Here is a 21,093-nt window from a genome sequence, read left to right as displayed (position 1 = left end):
GAGAAAAGCCAGAGTTCCCACCACATACCAAACAGGGGCATTGAGCTTATACAGTTTCTCCGAGGACTGGATGATTTTGTCCATGTCACCGGTCAAGATACTGGCACCCAGATAAAAACCCACATCCCAGTAATGTTGCATTTTTTCCAGGCAGCCCTTCCGGCCCAGGACACAGCTCACCTTCATACCTTCAGGAAGAGGGAAGGAGGGAAAGAAGGAGGGAAGAGATTATTTCCTAGAGTTGAAACAGTTTTTAGTGGGGCAGGGGTTCATCAAGAACATTATCATATTTATTGTCACCTTCTAGCTAAACCAAGGGTGTTGAACCTCTCTCAGCCTGAGGGCCAAATTCCTTTTCAGAGAAGCTCTCGGAGGCTGCATTCCAGTGGTGGGAGGGGCCAAAGGCAAAAGGGGAGGAGCCAAAATACCAGCATATTTTAGCTTCAAGATCTTATCTGAAGTTCTATGATAGTTGCCTTGTGTGCCATTTTTCTTGGTAGAAGGACGGGGTACCAATCAAATCAAATCAATCAATAATTGATTGATTTGATTAGATTTCTTCACACAGTGCGTAGTTAAACTACTGAATTCGCTACCACAAGATGTAGCTATGGCCACCAATTTGGATGGCTTTAAAAGGGGACTGGACCAATTCCTGGAGGAGAAGGCTATCTATGGCTACTGGTCCTGATGGTTGTCTGCCACCTCTAGTATCAGAGGCAGTCCTGGGGAACATGGGTGGGAGGGTGCTGTTGTGCTCATGCCCTGCTTGTGGGTTCCTGGTTGATAGCTAGTTGGCCACTGTGTGAACAGAATGGTGGACTAGATGGACCCTGGGTCTGATCCAGCATGGCTCTTCTGATGTTCTGAATAATAAATTTCAACCTTTCAGAATAGGTAAAAAAACTGCACAAAATCTGAGAAACCACCCAACAATCAGTGGTCAAGGGAAAAGGGTGTGTGGTGATTTGAGGAACTCTGGAGGGCAAAATTGGGACCCCAGGAGGACTGGATTTGGCTCCCAGGCCTGAGGTTCTGCACCCCTAGACTAAATAATGAAACTGCACCAGACAGAGTCTCATTTGCTTTTTTCCTAATTGATAGTACTTTGATTTGCTCCCCGCTCAACATTCTCTATCACAATGCTTAGGATTATTGAATCTAGCAAGTCTTGAAACCTAGCATTCTCGAATTTAAAAAATAAATGTATCTATTAGAAGTCTATTGAAAAGCTGTTATGGCTCAGAACTACGATCCACCTCCCCACTGGCGTAATTTGGATATGCCAAAGAAAACAACCCCACACCAATCTGCCGAAGCTGCGTGGAGGTTTCGAAGTGGTGCCCGGCGGCAATGAGGAAGACGACAGAGTTAATCCCAGCATGGAGGCTCGGCTCCGTTAAGAAGGCCTCATGGTACCTGAGGAGGTCAAAGCATATGGGAATCTCAGACTTCAAAACAAACAAGAGTTTTCTCCACATCCTGCCATGAACCTAGCTCAGCCTCTGTTTACCAGAGGTTGCCCTTTTTCTCAGTTTACTTGCCCCTGGCAAATCACTCCCTCATTTGAGGGAGATCTGAAGGAATGCACATCTTGCTATTGTGCACATGCATACACTAGCTTTTGTCTCCCCCTAACCCCCACCCAATGACTGCCTGTCTGGACCTGGTGCACATGTAACGACAACTTATGGGTTGTTTAACCCATGGGTTGTTGGGGCCATGAAGGAGCAAGTGGGTGCACTGCCTCCCACCTACGCACTGCTTCCGCTTTGCACCCAGTTTAGAAATCGACCCAGTAATGCCCCATTCCTGGGTTGTTCAGTGTGATGTGAGAACGCAGAACTCTGGGTTGTTGAGGGGGAAACAACCCAGAGTTTTAACCCATAGAAGTGCAGGATAGTTCCACCTCTGTCCCAGGGATTCCTTTCCATTGCTCACCAATAAAAGGCCTGGTCTCTCTTCTCGGCATCGGTGAAGCCGGACTCAATGAACAAGTCCTTATAGATGCGGCCGCACATGCAGTAGAGGTCGGGTGCTGCCCCTTCGGGCTTCTCCACCAGGGGCAGGAGAACAGAAAGTGCCTTCTCACGATCACCGGGATGGTTCCGCCTACAAATAAATCGCACACGTACATACAGAGCATTCAAGGGTCACCGAGAGCAAGCTCACCAACACAGTAGGCCAGCTTGAAGGCAAAAGGGACAAGACCAAAATACCAAAATGTCCAGTGTAGTTTAGCTTACAGCTCTTACTGCCAGCAACTAAGCCTCAGAAGGGGCATTTCAACCTTTCAGAATGGGGAAAAGGGGGCACGTGCAACAACTGGGAAACCACCAAATGACTGGAGGTTAGGGGAAAGGGGTGCGGACATCTAGATTGGGACCCCAAGCAGGCCAGATTTGGCCCACGGGCCTGAGGTTTCACACCCCTGCTTTAGTACATGGCTGGTCAGGGCTGGCTTCATGGCTGAGGGGTCTCACTCCTCTTTGGCAATAGCAGGCAGGTAGGAAGCCAACATTTTAAGATTTCCCACAATGCCCTGGAACAGCCAATGCAGCTTTGCTCCAGGGCATTGTGGGAGATTTAAATGGCAGCCCCTGACTTGGGGATGCCCTTCATTGATTTGATTTGCACGGTTTTTTAAATGTACAAAGATTATATATCTATATCTATATCTATATCTATATCTATATCTATATTATATATATTGAACTCAATATATATTCTCTCTCTTTTGATATAGATATAGATATATAGATATAAATTTATATAGAGAGTATATATAGAGGGGGGGAATATACTCTCTATATAGATTATCTATATATATTATACATATATATAGATATATATAACTATCTATATCTATGTATATTCTCTATATTGAACTCTCTCTATATAGATTCTATACATTCTATATTCTCTCTCTCTCTCTCTCTCTCTCTATATATATATATATATATATATATACACATACACACACACACACACACACTATTCTGAGTTCAGGTTACTTTCACTATAATCATTCCAAATAAATGCATCCATTAACTTTACATCTATATACAAATAATGTTGTTAAAAAGATCTGTAAACATAATCAAACCAGTACCAATTAACCATTTCAATTTCCCGTGATGTCCCAGGACAGCTAAGTTGGGTGCTTTAGGGCACATTACAGAAAATTTAAGACGGCAGCTCCTAGCTGCCTGCCAACCAGTGCAGGGACTCTGGGCAGGTGTCAGCACCAGTGGGCCCGGCCAGCAGCCCCAAGCTTCCAGGTGCTGATGTCGGGCCTGTGGACATTTTTTCCTTCCAGCACATATCGTCGTATGTAGGGACTTTATCTTTACAGTTACCTGGTAAATGGCAACCTGCACTCATCATGTTTGCAGTCGCCCAGCACTTGTCAATGCGAATACTGATGCGGGGGTGGGTGGGAGTGTCTGGGACTTCCAGCATGGACAAAAGATATATTGTGAGAACCAGCCCATATGTTCTCTGCTTTTTTCCCTGACAAATGTTTCCTTCCTAATATTGGTTTTAGAGGCAGAAGCACATGTAGCAACTTGCACCACACGCCTACATTAAGGATCTATTGTGTTCCTTCTTTTAGGAGCTTCCCACCACCCTAATTACATACTTCCGTGGGCCAAAAGGTATGTTTTCTGACAGGGGCTGGAGGAGACACTGCTCTGTCTACCCCCACGCTACTGGTATAACTGCCTTTGTGCCTGAACTTGTGCCTATGGCAAGTGCAGGGGTTACCCAGTGTCGATACCAAAGCAGCGATGGTTCCAGATCCCACTTCTAGTGCAAGAAGAGCCATGTCCCACCATTGGCTCAAGGCCACCAGCACTGCCTGTCTGTTAGTGCCAGGACAGGGGTGGACAACTTTGGGAGGTCCAGGGGCCATTTTCACCCCCTCCAGACATCCCCTGTAGGTGCCAATTTCTTTCTTTTTTAAAAAAGCCACCTGTAGCAGCAGCAGAGCAAGAAAAACATCAACATTTTGGTTGACAGCTGGTTGGCCACTGTGTGAACAGAATGCTGGACTAGATGGACCCTTGATCTGATCCAGCATGGCTCTTCTTATGTTCTTAAAATTAGCTCCCTCACAAAACACAGACATCCAAAACAGACAAGCAAACAAACAAACAAACCACTAATCAAATATCAAAATTAAGTGAATGGGGCATGATTGCAATCCTATGCTTGGTTACCTGGGAGTAAGCTCCATTAAACCCAGTGGTATTTACTTCTGAGTGCAAGGAGTCAACTTGTAAAACACATTGGAGCTTTAACAAAAGATCTTCAGCCACCTGAAATGCAATCTTTACGTTCTACTTAGAAATGCAAACAACCTTGCAAAGAAGTGTTACCATTTAAACTGCTAGCATTTTATCCCCATTAAAAGAAAGGAAAGTATCCAGTCTTTGCTTAATTATTTTCCTTATGCTCTGACTTCCTGCAAGTGAATCTGTTGAAAGCCTCCTTATCACCTCATTCACTTGCAAGGAGGATCTAACAAGTACCCTGGTGCTCTGGCAGGTGTCCTTCACTGTAAAAAGTCCCAGAGATGTGCTGCCCTGCATCCCTGGTCCACTACATCACTGCTCTCAGCATAGCAGCACATAGGAATCTGGGACATCAGTTAGAGCACCAGTACCCATGGACATCCAGACAGGCAGAGGGCAGCGAGGGCTAACACGGCTGAGAATAGAGGCCCATCCCTGCGTGGCGAAGTTCCTCACCTGTCAAGAGCAAAGGCATAGTGGAAGCAGATATTGTGTTGCTCGGCAACGTTGCAAGTCGGCAGAGCCTGCAAGGTCTCAACCAGCGTGATGATGGCATCGAAATCCTGCAGGAGAAGACATCAAGTGAAGCCACAGTACAGACAGACACAGCCTTCATCGGTTCCCAAGCTTGGGTCCCTGATAGTGTCAGATTACAACTCCTATCATCCCTAAGCAGTGGGCATAATGGGAGTTGTAATCCGAGAACATCTGGGGACCCACAGTTGAGAACCACCGATCTGAACCCAAACCCAGTTCTACCCAGCTCCACATGGCTCCTCCTCTGGGGACTTTGTATGAAGCAACACAATCCAAGAAACACAGCAAGGACCATAGTTCCCTGTTTTGGGACATTTCAGTTGGCTCTGATAAAGAAGTTACTCTAGTGTGGTTTGGGGGATTTTTGTTAATGGATCTGTGGTGGTTGGGTGGCGGCGGCGGTGATGATGATGATGATGAGAAACTCAAGAAACTCAAGATGAGAAACTCATCTTTTGCTGATGAGAAACTCAAGTAATTGCAACATTCAGAATAGCAATGACGTTTCTAGCGTCAACAGTACAATGAAAGGTCACATTCTTCAGGGGATGCCGACTGTGCGCAGTTGGAGCTGCCACTGCATGTGGGACAGTGACACGTAACCCTCCGTTGCTGTAGGACAAGCAGGTTATACTACAGTTGTACTGACAGGACAAGAAAATACCGGAGCTGATGGGAGTACTGAGTTGATGTGAGGACAGGTTTGCCCCCAAGGGACAGACACATATTGAGAATGGACTACAGCAAGGATGAGGAACCAGGGCGCACAGAAGTTCCCCATCTGGCCCACAGAGGCTTTGGCTCCCTCCATGGGCCACACGCATTCCCCTCCTCAAGCCCCACTCCTTGGAAACTATTGGGAGCTTGGGGAGGGGGCAGACACGGGGATAACTGAGCGGAGATAACAGGGGGATTCCCTTTACTTAATGTGTCCTCCCAATTGAGAAGGGAAGCGGCGCACTAGGTTCTTTGCCCACCCTAATGGGAGGAAGCTCCTCTACCCTACACCTCAGTTCACCTGAACCACGCCTTTCCCCTGAGACTTCAACCAGGGACTGTATGATCAGGGACATGGCCAGATTCCCTGTAGCCACACACCCCTGACATCAGGGACACAGCCCTTGACATCATCCAGGTTGTGGAGGGCTGGATGGGAGAGCCATTTGCCCCCACCCACCCACCAGATGTTCCCCACTCTCTACAGCCAGCTTGCTGTTGCCACTGGAGCATTTAGTCCACCTGTGCACATCAACCCACCATGGCAAGAGGGCCCATAGCCCCAGTAAAACCACTCACCTGTGCATCACGGTAGGATAGGAGGAAGTTCATGACGATATCGAGGCTGAGGCACTCCACACTGTCCAGGCGCTGCTGAATGCTGGTCAGCTCGCGGCTCAGCTGCTCCCCGCAGTACCTTTCACGAGCCCTGCGGATGTCCCTCCGGATCATCTCCCGGAAGTAGCCACTGGAGAAACCAACATGCTTTTCTTGCCCTTGACTTATACAGGAGAGGTGGGCGCATTTACCCAAGGCCCATCCTCTCTTCTATGGCCCATGCAACAGCCCCTTCTGACCTCCTAGCACTGCCTGCATTGGCAGACCACACAATCAGGACCCCTGAACAACTGGGGGTCCCCATTCCATGGACCACCTATGTGCATCCAGCTGCTCAAACATAAGCAGCCTTTAGCAGACATCCACGCTCAATGTGCAGATGTCACAACATGAGGTCGGCATGGTATCGCATGTGGCATTAGGCAAAAAGCCAAGAGCCCTCCATCCCTGAAATGTTTGCTAATACATGGAGGACACTTCTGGATAGGGCTAACAGCTGACGATCCTGGCCCATTACATTTCAGAGAGGCTGCTCAAGTAATTCCAGGGACACTGATCTATTCAACTTGGGATGGCTTCCTCCCTGTCCTCCTTGCCCCACCCACCCGAGATATACCCCCCACACCATTTATAGGGCTAGTTTCAGGGCTGGCCCAAGACATTTTGCTGCCTGAGGTGAAGGACAAGTTGGTATGTTGCCAATTCCAAGTACAGAGGCCAACTGGACTGATGGATGAACCTTGTTTCTCAAAACATTTGACAGGGCAGTTTCCTTCACCACATCTTAGGGCAGCCAGGCTAGCTTAGGGGGTGTAGAGCAGGCCATGTGGCACAGACGTCTCTGTTTTCCAGCACCTCACTGCCACTTCTCACCCCCTGGCATGTGCTGCCTGAGGTGGCCGCCTCACTCTGCCTAATGGTAGGGCCAGCCCTAGCTACTTTAAAGCAAGTGGTGCTGTGAAGCAGGGGCAGCTTTACCATGAGGCAACGTGAGGTGGCCAACTCAGATGGAAGGACATCTGAGTGCCAGTAAGGACAGCTGGGTGGGCAAGTGACAGGACTGGCCCATAGGTTGCAACCCGCTGGGAAGTCCTCCCATACATGCCCCATGGAGATGACTGTGAGCTGCACAAGGACGTAAGAACAGACAATTTGCTCAGGTAGAAGGTCCATCTAGTCCAGCATCCTGATTCCCACAGAGGCCAACCAGATGTGTCTGGGAAGCCTACAAGCCAGACGAGAAGTCAATAGGCTTTTTCCATGGTTCCTTCCCAGCAATTGCAACTGAAAGGCCTCTGAAACCTAGGAATTGCATACAGCGGCCGGTTTGCCAACCTGGCGCCCTCCAGATGTGTTGGACTACAAGTCCCATCATTCCCAGCCAGCACGGCCATGGTCTAATCCCTTTTTAAAGCCATCTAAGTTGGTGGCCATCACCACATCATGTGGTAGCGAATTCCATGGTTTAGCTAGAGAAGGAAGAGGTGCTGTCTCTGTGGCTGGGAGGGGGCCACCCTACTGAAGGGCTAAAAAATGCTTTTCAGTTACGCACAGTGACCTGAGTCTGCCAGACACTGGCTGACCCATCCAGGGGTGCTTGAGAACTTGCTACACCAACAGTTGCACTGGCACAAAGCTAGTCAGCACCCTGTCCTTAGAGCCTGCTCAAACACAGAGCAAAACCACCCAGCAGCAGCTTCCTAACTTTCACAGCGGGTGCCACATATGAAGGGGCATCCCCTTTCATCAGAGCGCTTAAAACAGACTCTCCCAACCCAGTGCCCTCCAGGTGGGTTGGATTACAACTCCCACAATCCCCCAGCAAGGAACAGTGGGTGGGGATGGTGGGTGTAGTCCAACACATCTGGAGATCCCCAGGTTGGGGAAGGCTGACTTAAAGGAGTAGGTGCTGTCTCCAGTTTGGGAGGTGGAAACTAAGCTTTTCGTCTTTCATGTAAGGTAGGGTGGCCACGTGCACATCAGCAAAAAAGAGGACACAGGTGTATTTCAAATTTGCATAGGCTAACTTATAAGTACAGATGCACATTTAGAACTAATGACTACAATTTCAACAGAAATAGTGAGTGGGGAAGACTGTGACCCATCTGCCTGCTTGGACTGCTGTCCAGGTGCAAACTGCAGACGGACAACTTCAGGGCTCCTGCTGCTCCCCTTTCCTTCGTAGGGCTCTTTATCTTTAAAGTGGACTTGGACTGGACAGCCCTTCCAATGGAGGACTGCCCTCTCTGAAGGACACATGGCCACCAATGCAATGTCTGTTGCTGGGCTCTGGCTAATTTCAGAGAAGGCTAACCTAGATCAGCGGTGTGTTTCCATGAAGCAGAAGAAACCCCCAAAAGCAGAAGAAAACTCGCTGTTCCGAACTTTCTTCCTCTTTCCAGAATTGTCCTGCACCACAGATGGCAGGAAGCGGTGGCTGGCCTCAGCAGTTACATCACGGCCAAGCACATTACCGGTGGTCTGATTCAGAGGCCATGCTTTCGCCACAGAGGAACTGCATGGAAAATGTGAACATTAGACTACAGTAGTTTTTGCCAGCCAGCCTCTGCCTCCTTGTCCTTGTGTTGTCTATGTAAGCCCAAGAGAGCCAGTGTGATGTAGCGGTTTGAGCAGTGGACTGGGGAGCCATGAAACTCACTGGGTGATTTTGGGCCGGCCTAACCTACCTCACAAGGCTGTTGTGAGGATAACACGGTGAGGAGGGGGACCATGTAAGCTGCCTCGGGTTCCTCGCAAGAGGGAAAAAGGCAGGCTATAAATGTAATGCAAAATAATAAATAAGAGCACCGAGAAAAACCATTTGGGCCATGTGACAGATTGAAACCCATGGACACCCACTCTTTCCTTCTCCCTTCACTCCTAGGGCGGCCAAGTGTCCTACTTTACAAAGAACAGTCCTCTATTTGAAGGGCTGTCAGAGGACAGTAATTGAAGGCAACCTCTGTTTGTAGGGCTGTCCAATCCGAGTCTGATTTCAAGATAAAGAACCATAAGATGGGAGTGCAGGGGCCTTGAAATTGCCCATTCAGCGTTAGTACCTGGACAGTGGACCAAGCAGACCCACAGATCACCTGGCCACAGAGGAGAAAGCTATCAATGGCTACTGTGGTGTAGCCAGTGTGGTGTAGTGGCAAGAGTGGAGCCAGGAGATCCGGGTTCTAGTCCCCACTCGGCCATGGAAGCTCATTGGGTGACTTTGGGCCAGTCACAGACTCTCAGCCCAACCCACCTCACAGGGTTGTTGTTGCGAGGATAAAATGGAGAGGAGGAGGATAATGTAAACCGCCTTGGGTTCCTTGCAAGAGGAAAAAAGGCGGGGTATAAATGCAATAAATACATACATACATACATACTAGTCATGATGGCTCCAGTTGCATCATGACGGCTCAGTCTGAACCATTTCTATTGTATTCTTTCAACCATTTGGAATCTGCCCAGAGGACATTTGTTATTGGGTGGATTAAGCAGGGCCTACCATTAGGCAGAGTGAGGCAGTTGCCTCAGGCGGCAGATGCTAGGAGGCAGCAGCGAGGTGTTGAAGGAGAGAGCTGAGCGCCACACAGCCTGCCCTGCGCCCCCTAAGCTGGTCTGCTGCCTTCAGGTGTGGCAAGTGTGGTCCTATCACCAGTGTTGAAGAAAGCTTTAATTGTCACTCTAGTCAGCTTTTGCAAATGGAATGGAAAGCGACACCACTTTGTTCTTTGCCTCAGGCAGCGAAACATCTTGGGCTGGCCTTGGGATTAAGAATACAATAAATCAATAAATGCTACCTTCAGTATCAGAGGCAGCAAGCCTCTCAAAACCAGTTGCTGGGGACTACAAGCACGATGATCGTATTGCCCTCATGTGGCACTTGTGAGATTCCTGTGGCCATCCAATTGGTCACTGTGGGGAACAGGTTTACTGGACTAGATAGGCCTTTGATCTTAGCCAGCACAGCTCTTCTTAGGTGACAAAGTCATCCAGAGCAGGGACAGAAATATAACCGAGGCACAGATGAATAGCATCTCTCTACACCACAGGCTGCCTTGCCCACACATCACACCCCCTCTCTACTCACATCTGACCTACATCAGTCCTTATATGACAGTGTGTGGCTGTTCTGCCCTGAGCTGCCCGTCCAGAGCAACATCCTGTTTTCCTGCACAAGTGTCAACAGAACAAATTGCAAAGCTGCATTAGAACAAGAGCCTTTTTGTCTGGGACTCACTCATTTGCCGGCTCAGCCTGCAACACCCCATCAATAAGACGTCCTGCATTTCTGCACTGATATCCCTGCATGGCAACTATCACTTTTTCCAGAGCATTCAGCCTGTGATCCTCTGTTAAACCCAGACTTGTCTCAGCAGTGCCGCAGGGTACCTAGCTGTTCCTCCAGACATGTCTCTATGGTGCTGTGTTTATTCACTTAAATTTCTCTCCCTTCAACATCGACCCTTTCCATGGTTATTAGCCTACCAACCCTGTTTATTTATTTACACAACGGACAGGCTGTTTTTCTTATCCAGGGAAGTGACATTGAAGTTGCTAACACTATGGTATGACCTGCCCTTCTGTGTCAAGGGAGCAATCTTTATCTGGACTTGGGTTCAAATTCCAGACTGAACATGGACTTGGGCAAAGCACCATCACTCAGCCTCAGTTCCCCATCTGTACAGTGATGGTGAGTGATCAACCTCATAGCTCACAATGATGGGACTTTGTCTAAAGGAGAAAAACATGCCCTCCGACCGCTGTGTAATACTACCCATTTGGGTTCTATTGATTCTATATCTGATGAGCCAGAAGTTCTCAAATGAGAACGTTTAGTTTGAAAATCAGATTGAGAGGAGGTTTGGGGGAGTTTGACTGGGAGGGGAGGTTAAATGGTGTTTAGGGGGAGCTTATCATTTTTGGTAGTACCAGTAAATCAGAGCAAGTCTTTTTTTCCTTTACCTTTTTTCCCCTGCTACTGCCGGAAGGGGTGGTGGCAGCCGCCATTTTCTTTCCCCAGAACGCCCCAACCATAGTGTCATTCTGGGAGCATTCTGGGAAAAAAGAAAATGCAGCCGCCAGGAGAAAAGAAGTTCAGAAACATGTTTAAAAGACCTGCTGCAACTGCTGATGGTAACTCCCCCTGACCCTCTTAAAAAAAATTACCTGCACACACACACACACTGCCAAAAATTGCCAAATTGCCAAAACATCCTTCAATTTGCAGGGAATTTGGGAGGCATTTCCAGTGAGCCCTGATCATCTGACGTCAGCATCCAGCTTTATTTACTTTCACCCTTTATTGTCACACTGCTTTGCAAATGACCAGTGAGCTCTGATTCACGCTCTTGTATTTTCAAAGGGAGAGCAGCCATTTGTCCCAGCATGCTTTGCTGCACCTGAGCTCTTTTTGCATCAGGCAGAGTTTGGCCTAGTTAATTCTGTGCTGTGTAACACCTCCTCTGTTCCATTTAAGGACTGGACAGGGGCTTTTCACAAAATCAAGGAACATCTCTCTCCCCGCAGCTACATCTATCTTCCTTCCTTCCTTCCTTCCTTCCTTCCTTTGCTCAGCATTCAACCTCAAGAACTTCTGATGAACTCAACAGCTTGCACATTATGTTGTAATTTTGGTTGAAACCTCCCCTTCCCCCACAATCTCTCCTCCCCTGGGATGTTCAGCTGATGGAGTGGTGTGTGTGTGTGTGTGTGCGTGCATGTGTGTGTGCGTGCGTGCGTGAGAGAGAGAGAGAGAGAATGGCTGTGTGGATGCACTGCCCATTTCACCTCTGGCTCTGACCATTTTTTCCTCAGGCCCCATCCAGTATAGGAATGCGGACCCCAAGACCTTGCCCCCAGGGCAAATGCTCAAAAATATTTCCTGCCCCTGGCGTAGACAGTACTGAACTAGGTACACCATTGGCCTGACTCAGTATATGGCAGCTTCTTATGATCAATAAAATAAATGAATGGCTCCCTCCAGTTAACCACAGAAAATGAGTTCAAATTGTTCAAAGCCTTTCTCACATTAAGCTGTGGGTTTATCCCCTTTTTCCCGGTGACCTTTGCTCCCCACAACCTCTTTGTCAGATGAGATTTTGAGGGACTTCTTAGCTAAGGGATGGTTTGTATTACAATCTTCCCTTTCAACCATCAACATTCCTGCTTATCTAACTTGAACGCAGACTGATCAAAGCAGTTTTGAAGGGTTTTCCCCACACCTACAGTTATTAATATGAATTCCTACAAGTTGCAGACTGTCATCTGTCCTTCTAAGAATCTGCCGAGGCGACGACTACACCACTGATAACAGAAAGTGGCTATCTAGATTTTTACAGCATCTTAAAATCTCAACTTTCCAGCTGAAAAGACCAAAAAACCCAACATCACTGTTACCATGAAAACCATGAAAATGCATTTAAAAATGGGGCCTGACAGAAACAAGAGGGGAAGAACCAGAGCTCAGTTGCAAAGCACACGTTTTGCATGCAAAAGGTCCCATGTTCAGTCCCAGGCAGTTAAAAAGGATCAGGAGCTGGTGATATGGAAAAACTCTCTCTGCCTGAGACTCTAAAGAGGTGCTGCTGATCAGAACAGAACAGAACCAGGGATAGGCAACCTGGTGCTCTCCAGACATTTTGGACTACAACTCCCATCAGTCCCAGCCAGCACGGCCAATGATAAAGGATTATGGGAGTTGTATCGAAAACATCTGGAGGGCACCGGGTTGCCGACCCTGTAGACAATATGGTGGCCATGTGTCCTAATTTACAGACGACAGCCCTCTATTTGAAAGGCAGCCCAGTCCAAGTCGGGTTTAAAGATAAAGAGCCATAAGATGGGACAGCAGAGCAGGGGCCCTGAAGTGGCCCATCTAGAGTTCACCCCTGGGCAGTACATTGACCAGCAAGCACACAGGTCACCCAACCCACAGTCTTTCCCACTCACTTTGGTGAGAGGTATTGCATTTCTATTTAAATCAGAGTAATTATTTTTAATGTTGCATCCTTACATATAAATTTGCCTGTGCAAATTTGATGTAAATATTGCCATCTTTTGTCCTCTTTTTTGGTGAGGCATAAGTGGCCACCCTGGTGCACTATACTGCGCCAGATGGATGAATAATCTAATATAAAGCATCTTCCTATGTTCCTTTGCCAGAGAACCCACAGGTGGCCTTGATGTGCTCTGCTCAGAGTGGAGCGGCCTTCCTCAATCTGGCACCCTCCAGAGGTGCTGTTCAAGGAAAATGCCAAAGGTTTGTGTTTCTTTTCTTGGGAGATTTCCTTCTTATGGTAATTCGGGCTGCAAGCTTCTATAAATGTTATCTGTAGATCAATCAACAGGAGTTTAAGGTTTCAGATTAAAATGCCCCCCCTCATTAATGGTTGGGGCCCAAATGGATGAACTAACACTATGCAATCCATGCTGCCACACAGAGATAATTCTCCTTGTTCTCAGTTTGATGCAAAAGGGACTCTGAAATGGCTCTCCCTTCCACTTTGTATCCAAACCAAGAAGATATCTAGCAAGAACAGCTACAGACAACTGGTGCCAATGGTGCTTAAATCAACATCAATATGTTAAATCTCCATCTTTGACAATACTGACGGTGCTTAAACTTGTTCATTTTTAGGCCATTTGGAATCTAGCCTGTTATTCCACACTCTGTTAACAAGAATGTATATTCCACACTCTAATTTTCCAGATTGGTTAAATGATGATGATAGTAATAAACAACCTCTCGTCCATCAATCTCCTGTAGCTTTTGATTATGAATTTGGAAGTTTTCATTTCAGATGATGCCCATTAACTGAAGGAAAAAACCTTTGGACAGCGGTACTAATAACTACACATCATGGGGTTGGGGAACTGTTACTGCTACTGGTGTATTTTATTAGATAATGAAATATGCCTAATATTTAATACTATTTTTCCAGCTCCCCCTTATTTTGCTGTCTATAGTGCTGCTCCTCATGTTTACAAAGGCCTTGCGATCTCTACCTACCAAACCAGCAGCATCTCCATCACATTCCTTCTCGAAATCCACTTCTGCTCCCCTTTGCTTACTTCCACAATGTCTGTCCTTGACCACTAGAGGCCCACATTTCCTGTGCTCTGGAATTATCTACACACACCACATCATCAACAAAAGCTTCTTTCCTTGTTCACTTACCTATCTTCCAAGCACTGTAAGCGCTTGGGGGCAGAGACCATATCACAGTAGTGCTTTGTTCCTACACATTGTTATTATTTATTAACTGGGTTTTTATATTGCCCTGTAGCTGAAGCTCTCTGTTTCTTCCAAGTATTGATTCCACCACACTTGCCTTCCCCAGGCGGGTGCACTCCAGATGTTTGGGACTCTACTTCCATCAGCCCCAGCCAGTTTGGCCAATGCTCAGGAATGCTGGGAGTTGTAGTTCAAAACTTCTGGAGGGTACCAGCTTGGGGGTGGCTGCACCATAACATTCTATCATGCAAAGGCTCTCTTGTCTGCAAGTCTACTAGACAGCCACCTGTTATTGATGCTCGAGCCCTAGGTTTCTTGCATCAAGCAAGAGTTGGACTAGATGGCCTACAAAACATTCTCCAACTCTGATAATCTTGATAAACTCCCATCAGCTACCAGTGAGGAATAAAGAAGCAGTCTAATGTAGCTTTGTTTTTGTTTTTTTTAACTTGTCTCAAGTCACATGGCATGTACTTGGTGGTAATTTGAGCTGACGGGGATGCCAAGCTGAGCTCAGTGGCTGTGTGTTTTTTAATGTACCTTCTGCAGTGCGCTCAGGTGGCAAAAAGCAAGAGTTTGTAACCTTTCTTTCAAGGTTTTACAGGCTGTTTGGGTACTAACTACAAAAATGATCTTTGTTCTATTAGCTTTAAAGTGTGTTTCTTTTTCAGTTTCCACCTTGATGTCATTTGGGCTAGGTAAAAATCAGCAGCTTTATTTGAGGCAAGGTTACCGAGCACTTAGCACTTAAGTACTGTAAACACTATCAGCACTATATAAATAAAAATAAAACCGTAAGCTATATGAGGTCAGCTGGATACCTTTTTTATTTATAACTTTTTAAATTATTTTTCAAGAGAAAAATAATGGATATTCTAAAATAAAGAATGCTCACCCAAAGATAGGAATGGCTACAAAACAAAGAATATTATAAGTAAAACCTGTGATAGTTCTGCTGTGTTGCATAGCGCACTGCCACTGCTCAGGAAGTGGCTTTTCGAACGTTGGCTTGTGCAAACTGTAGCACAGTGGCAGAGCGATCAAGGTTTTGAGAAGTCGCTCTTGATGGACATCACACCGGCGCCAGGCCCCATAAATCCTCTGGGTGGCCCTGCAAAACTGACTACGGGGAGGCACCAAGGGCACTCCTCGCCCAGGGTGCCATTTATCCAAGGGCCGGCCCTGCAAGAATCAACATTGCTTAGATTCTTGCACTGCTTATGTACTTGCTTCTTTACCCCCATATTACTGGCTCAGACTGTGCATTCGTAAATATGTCGATTACCACAGAGTCACAGAACATGCTAACCCACCCAGTGTGGGTTGTTGTTGAACCGTGAATTATCATGTTGTCTGAATGCAGCGCGTTTTCCGCAGGGTGGGTTATTATGTTGCCTGAATGCAGCGTGTTTTCTGCAAGGTTGCTTGTTAACCACTCTGAATAACCCAACAACAAGCCATGGGTTCTCAAGGTGGCTTGTTCGAGAAAAATAAACCACGCTGCATGGTTAACAAGCCACCCTGCGGAAAACACACTGTGTTCAGACAACATGATAACCAACCCTGCGGAAAATGCTCTGCGTTCAGACAACATGTTAACCCACCCTGCAGAAAATGTGCCGCATTCAGACAATACAATAATAACTCATGGTGGGTTAGTATGTTGTGTGAACCCTGTCTCTATGTGCACTCAGTATTCTCGCCTCCAAAGGAAGTTGATTCCGTAAAGGTAACCCAAAACTTTTCACAGCTTGGAGAAAGATGGAGTGCAAAATGGTATTCAGTAAGAGTAGGCAAGTTCATGCATGCACATAACTCTCTCATTGCTGCCTAGTCGAGCCCATGTATGGAAGGAGGATTAGGAGGGTGAGAAAAGGTGTGTTACCTGGAGCTGGTTGAGGTGCCCTCAAGCAGTCTTGTAAGCTCTGTGGACAGCGGGGTAAAGAAAGCTGCCATATTGAAGGTAGGCTGGTAAAGCTCACTCAGGCACTTCATGGCGTTGGGATCGCAACAGAATACCTTGTTCTGGACTGTCACCATGTAGGGAATGAAGATGTAGCTGCCGTTGCAATCCTAAAACAGAGCCATGCAAATTAGCCTCATAAATTCCCCCCATTTCCATCCCCAAATTTCAAAGCACACATCAAAAGTACTGGCATCCACCTTGGTTATTTATGATTACATGACCTTTTCCCTTATTTATTTAAAACATTTTTTTATCCCACGCTTCAGCTGCATACACCCTTGGTGAGGAAGTTGTGCTTAAAGGCACTCACTCACCTTTATTAGTCCTTTGACATGTAGCCTTTCCCAAGGTGATGCCCTCCAGATGTTTTGGACAACATTTTCCATCAACCTCAGCCAGCAGAGCCAATGGTCAGGGACTGATGGGAGGTGTAGCCCAAAACATCTGGAGGCATCCAGGTTGGAGCCCTGGCTCAGAACACAACCTTTGGTCAGGGGTGGGTGGGGATGCTGTTTGGATGGGAGTAGCACTGAAAAGCAAAATATGGGTTGCCACCTGTCTTCATAATTCTTTATGGACGCCATAAACATCTTTGGGGCAATCTGCTCAGAAATTTAAAATGGGTATGGTCTGCAGGCATATGATGCAGCGACCCTGCAAAGCTAAACAAGTCTGGTTCTGGTCAGTGCCCAGATGGGAGTCCATCTAGGGACCTAATGGCTGCCCACCTTAAGTTCCATTGTGGAGGAAATGCATATTTTAACGTAATAAATTTTAAAAGAAAGATTATAGATGGATTCTGCCCATATTTGGGGTGCGGGGAGAGCTCCATTTGTCCATTACACACATTTCAAACATTATTGGGGGGCCGCTTCTGAAGGCAGCAAAGTAAAAGTGCAAGCATGTTTTCCAGAAATTCCCCCAAACCGGAACTAAAAACTAGGGCAGCCACTGACAGATCGCCAATAAAATTTGCATACATTGTTTTATATCAATAGATGCAGGCGTGCCTCTGATTACCAGTTGCTGGGGAACATGAGCAGGACGATGCTATCGCCCCCATGTCCTGCATGTGGACCTCCCAGGGGTACCTGGTTGGCCACTGTGGAAAACACAATGCTGTTCACGATGGACTCCATAAACTGAGTTGTAGATGCAGTTGTGTGTTGTAGGTTTTGTTTTATGCTGGTGTTGTTTTTTAGAATGTTTGCTGCTGTTGCTGTTTTTGCGGGGGTTTTACCCCATTCGTTTTTATTATGTGAGTTTTACTCTTGCACACCACCTTGGGAAGGTTCCTGCCCTGAAAGGTGGCGAAGGATAGATAGACAGATACAATATGTATGTCTTTCACCTGATGCAGCACAGCTCTTCTTACCTTAAGATTCATGAAACTTTATGGCATGAAAGATGGCACAGGAATGTAATTGTATTCTTTTCAAAATAAAACCCACCCCTACTTAACCCAGGGGAGGAATTTGGGGGTAACAGATTTGCTTCGTTCACTTTGCCGCCTACAGCACCCTCCATTGCATTAAAACAAGAACAGCAGCAAGGGTTTTGTCCTGCCTGTTCTAAAAGCTGAAATGGCTGAGATGGATAATAAGGGACATGCAGTGCAATCATCTGCGTGTTTACTCTGCACCGAGTCCCCACTGTGTTCAATGAGGCTTACTCCCAGTTAAGTGTGCATAAGGTTGCCGCTTGTAGTGACCCTTTGGCACTAGTGAGTTGTTTCTCACTTCTGCACTGTACAACTGAAATCACCTGAGTAACGTGATTAGACATCTAGGGTTTACACCATGGTAGCAAAAAATAAAAATCCCTTGCTCTCGTACTAATGCTGCCCTACCGATGCAGTAAATGGCTGCACTGTCCATTGTTTGCCACCTGAAATGGTGGCAACACCTTTGGAAAAGTCAGCTACCTGGACCAGTTGAATTCCCAGGAGGAGATCTTGAATCTAATATAGTGAAAGTCAGAAAATAAGCTGAACTTACTGATTTTTTCTGGAAGATCTCCTCCTAGAAAGGAGAAAGATAGGCAGGGTTATATTAGTAGGGTGGCCAGATGTGAAAGAGGATACGGCTCCTGCACCTTTAATAATTCTGTAGGAGAGGTGCAAGAGCCCTGTCCTCATTTGGATCTGGTCACCCTAGTTGGTGTCACTGAAGAATGGCCAAGGGCCACCCTAGTTATTAGCCACTAGGAAATGGTCACAGGTCAAGTAAGAAAAGTGGAATACATGCAAATCAAGTGTGATTTGTTTTGTCACACTTAATGCCCTAATTGGGATTGCTTGATAAAAACATATTGCTGCACCTCCACCAGGGGTGGGCAGACTTCAGGCTTGTGTTTTTGTGTTTTTGACTAGGATCCTGAGATCCACCAGCTGGAGCCTGGTGCAAAAAATATATCCTCAGAATTTAAGAATTCTGAGCCCAGGAATTTGTTTTGAGTACCAGAACGAAACTGAGCTCACAGTTCTTCCAAACAAAACTCTCTTAGGGTGCAATCCTATCCATGTTTAGACATAAAAAAAGTCCTACAACTCCCAATATTCCTCAGCTAGGCATGCTGGCTAGGGAATGCTGGGAGTTGAAGGAGTTTGTTCTGTCTAAACATGCATAGGATTGCATGTTTAGACATGTTTAGACTTTAAAAACTACTGACTGCTTTCAGCATCACTAGGCTCTCTAGTTCAGGTCATCACAACCCAACTGATTCATGCAGTTCTATTTACCCCAGTCCATCAGTGTCCTACCTCCTGATATACAAAAAAAAAAGGCGGCTGTGCTGACCATAAGAAAAATCTCAAAATCCATATAGCGTAATACTTTTATTAAGCCAACTCAAAGTTCACAAAAATGTGCAAGCTTTGAGATATCCAGATCTCTTCATGAGGCAGGCATATCATCTTAAGACTGACTACGCAGACACCCCGGCTACAACATCCTGTCTGCCCCCCTCCCCTGCCACAGCTAACCTGCCTTTTCTAACATCTGCCTGACGAAGAAACCTGAAGATCCCGAAAGCTTGCATATATTTTTAAAAAATCTTGGAGTTGGCATAATAAAGGCATCACACCATATGGATTTTGGAACAATCCCCTGCTGTAACTGCCGTCAGAAGGAGAGGAAACCCTTACCTATGATTCCAGTCCCCTTTCCTCTCCATCTTACACAAGAAAACTTCGTAGCAATCCAGAGTAGGAGCTCACAGCTCTTTGGGCAGGGTGGCCCAGTCTTCCCTAGTATGGTGCCCTCTAGATGTTTTGGATTACAACTCCCATCAGCCCCTGCCAGCATGGCCAATGGTCAGGGATGTTGGGAATTGTAGTCCAAAACATCTGGAAGGCACCAGGCTGGGGAAGGCTGGGGTGATTCATTTAAACGAAACCTAGGCCTGCTGCTGCATTAAGGACAACAGACATGGAAGCTTGCACGGCCCTCAGAGGATCGACATCTGCTAACAGAAGCCAGCAAGGGCCACAGGACTGCATTAGCCTCAGAGCACTTTAGATAGTTGTTATAGACACCACACAGAATACACATTGGCTATCAAAAGCAATCGATGTAAAAAACCTCATGGCATCAGTGTTCTCAACGAGAACCAGGCACTACCACCAAGGGCTTCAGAGGGGCATGGTGGAGGTTGCAATTTATGGTTTCAAATTCACAGACGTTCTGAAGAAGCACAAGGACTTCCTCCAGGCCACCTTGTGATGTGTTTGCGAAACATGCCATCGCCCAGACCAAAATCTAGAGGCATTTGCCCTGAACTCAGTCACTTGTGTTGGTAGTCAACTTTGGCAACTACACATTGCCAAAAAGAAAAGAAAAAAAAGATGACGTAAGAGGGCAGAAATTTGTATAAAATTTCCCTATGTTGATTTATATGCATAGATACAAATTGCGGGTGGGGGGAACCACTACCATTTAAACAGAAGTACCATACATCTCACCATAGCAGGGCAAACTGTGACCAGGTGATCTGTGTACCTGCCTGATCAGTCTCCTGTCCAGGTACTAATTGTTGATGGGCAACTTACAGGCCACTGTGCTGCTCTCCCTTCTTATAGTTCTTTATCTTTAAATTGGACTTGGATGGGACAGGCCTTCAGATAAAGGAATGTCCTCCAACAGTCCTTTAAATCAGGCATCGGCAGAAAGTACATCTCCAGATCATAGAATCACAGAATAGTAGGGTTGGAAGGGGCCTACAAGGCCATCGAGTCCAACCCCCTGCTCAATGCAGGAATCCAAGTCAGAGCATCCTTGACAGATGGCTGTCTAGCCTCGTCTTGAATGCCTCCAGTGTGGGAGAGCCCACCACCTCCCCAGGTAATTGGTTCCATTGTTGTATTGCTCTAACAGTCAGGAAGTTTTTCCTGATGTTCAGACGGAATCTGGCTTCCTGTCACCTGAGCACATGATTCCGTGTCCTGCACTCTGGCATGATCGAGAAGAGATCCTGGCCTTCCTCTCTGTGACAACCTTTCAAGTACTTGAAGAGCGCTATCATATCTCCCCTCCTCTTCTCAAGGCTCAAAATGCCCAGTTCTTTCAATCTCTCTTCATAGGCTTTGTTTCCAGTCTCCTGATCATCTTTGTTGCCCTCCTCTCAACCCTCTCCAGTTTGTCTGCATCCTTCTTAAAGTGTGGTGCCCAGAACTGCACACAGTACTTCAGATGAGGCCTACCAGTGCTGAGTAGAGGGGAACTAATACTTCC

The 21,093-nt window shown here is 46.6% G+C and overlaps 1 protein-coding gene across 2 annotated transcripts in view; it reads right to left on the bottom strand.

Moving 5' to 3' along the window:
• The window catches only part of MAP3K6 (mitogen-activated protein kinase kinase kinase 6), a 78,033-nt gene that overhangs the window by 42,708 nt on the left and 14,232 nt on the right, over positions 1-21,093 (bottom strand). The window contains exons 3-9 of one of the 2 annotated variants that reach the window (XM_084815757.1): positions 18,361-18,384; positions 16,283-16,470; positions 6,132-6,300; positions 4,755-4,861; positions 1,942-2,112; positions 1,307-1,419; positions 29-188 (exon numbers count right to left, since the gene is read on the bottom strand). In XM_084815757.1, coding sequence (XP_084671883.1) covers positions 29-188; positions 1,307-1,419; positions 1,942-2,112; positions 4,755-4,861; positions 6,132-6,300; positions 16,283-16,470; positions 18,361-18,384 — 932 coding nt within the window. The remainder of the gene's footprint in view (positions 1-28; positions 189-1,306; positions 1,420-1,941; positions 2,113-4,754; positions 4,862-6,131; positions 6,301-16,282; positions 16,471-18,360; positions 18,385-21,093) is intronic. The other variant, XM_084815758.1, reaches the window with a different exon arrangement.

This window comes from Heloderma suspectum, chromosome 10 (genome assembly GCF_057233095.1).
Source record: "Heloderma suspectum isolate Gila_16-S chromosome 10, 16-S_ref, whole genome shotgun sequence".
Lineage (NCBI taxonomy): Eukaryota > Metazoa > Chordata > Lepidosauria > Squamata > Helodermatidae > Heloderma > Heloderma suspectum.
Note: the sequence above shows the minus strand (reverse complement) of the source record. Positions and strands in the feature narration are given on the sequence as shown.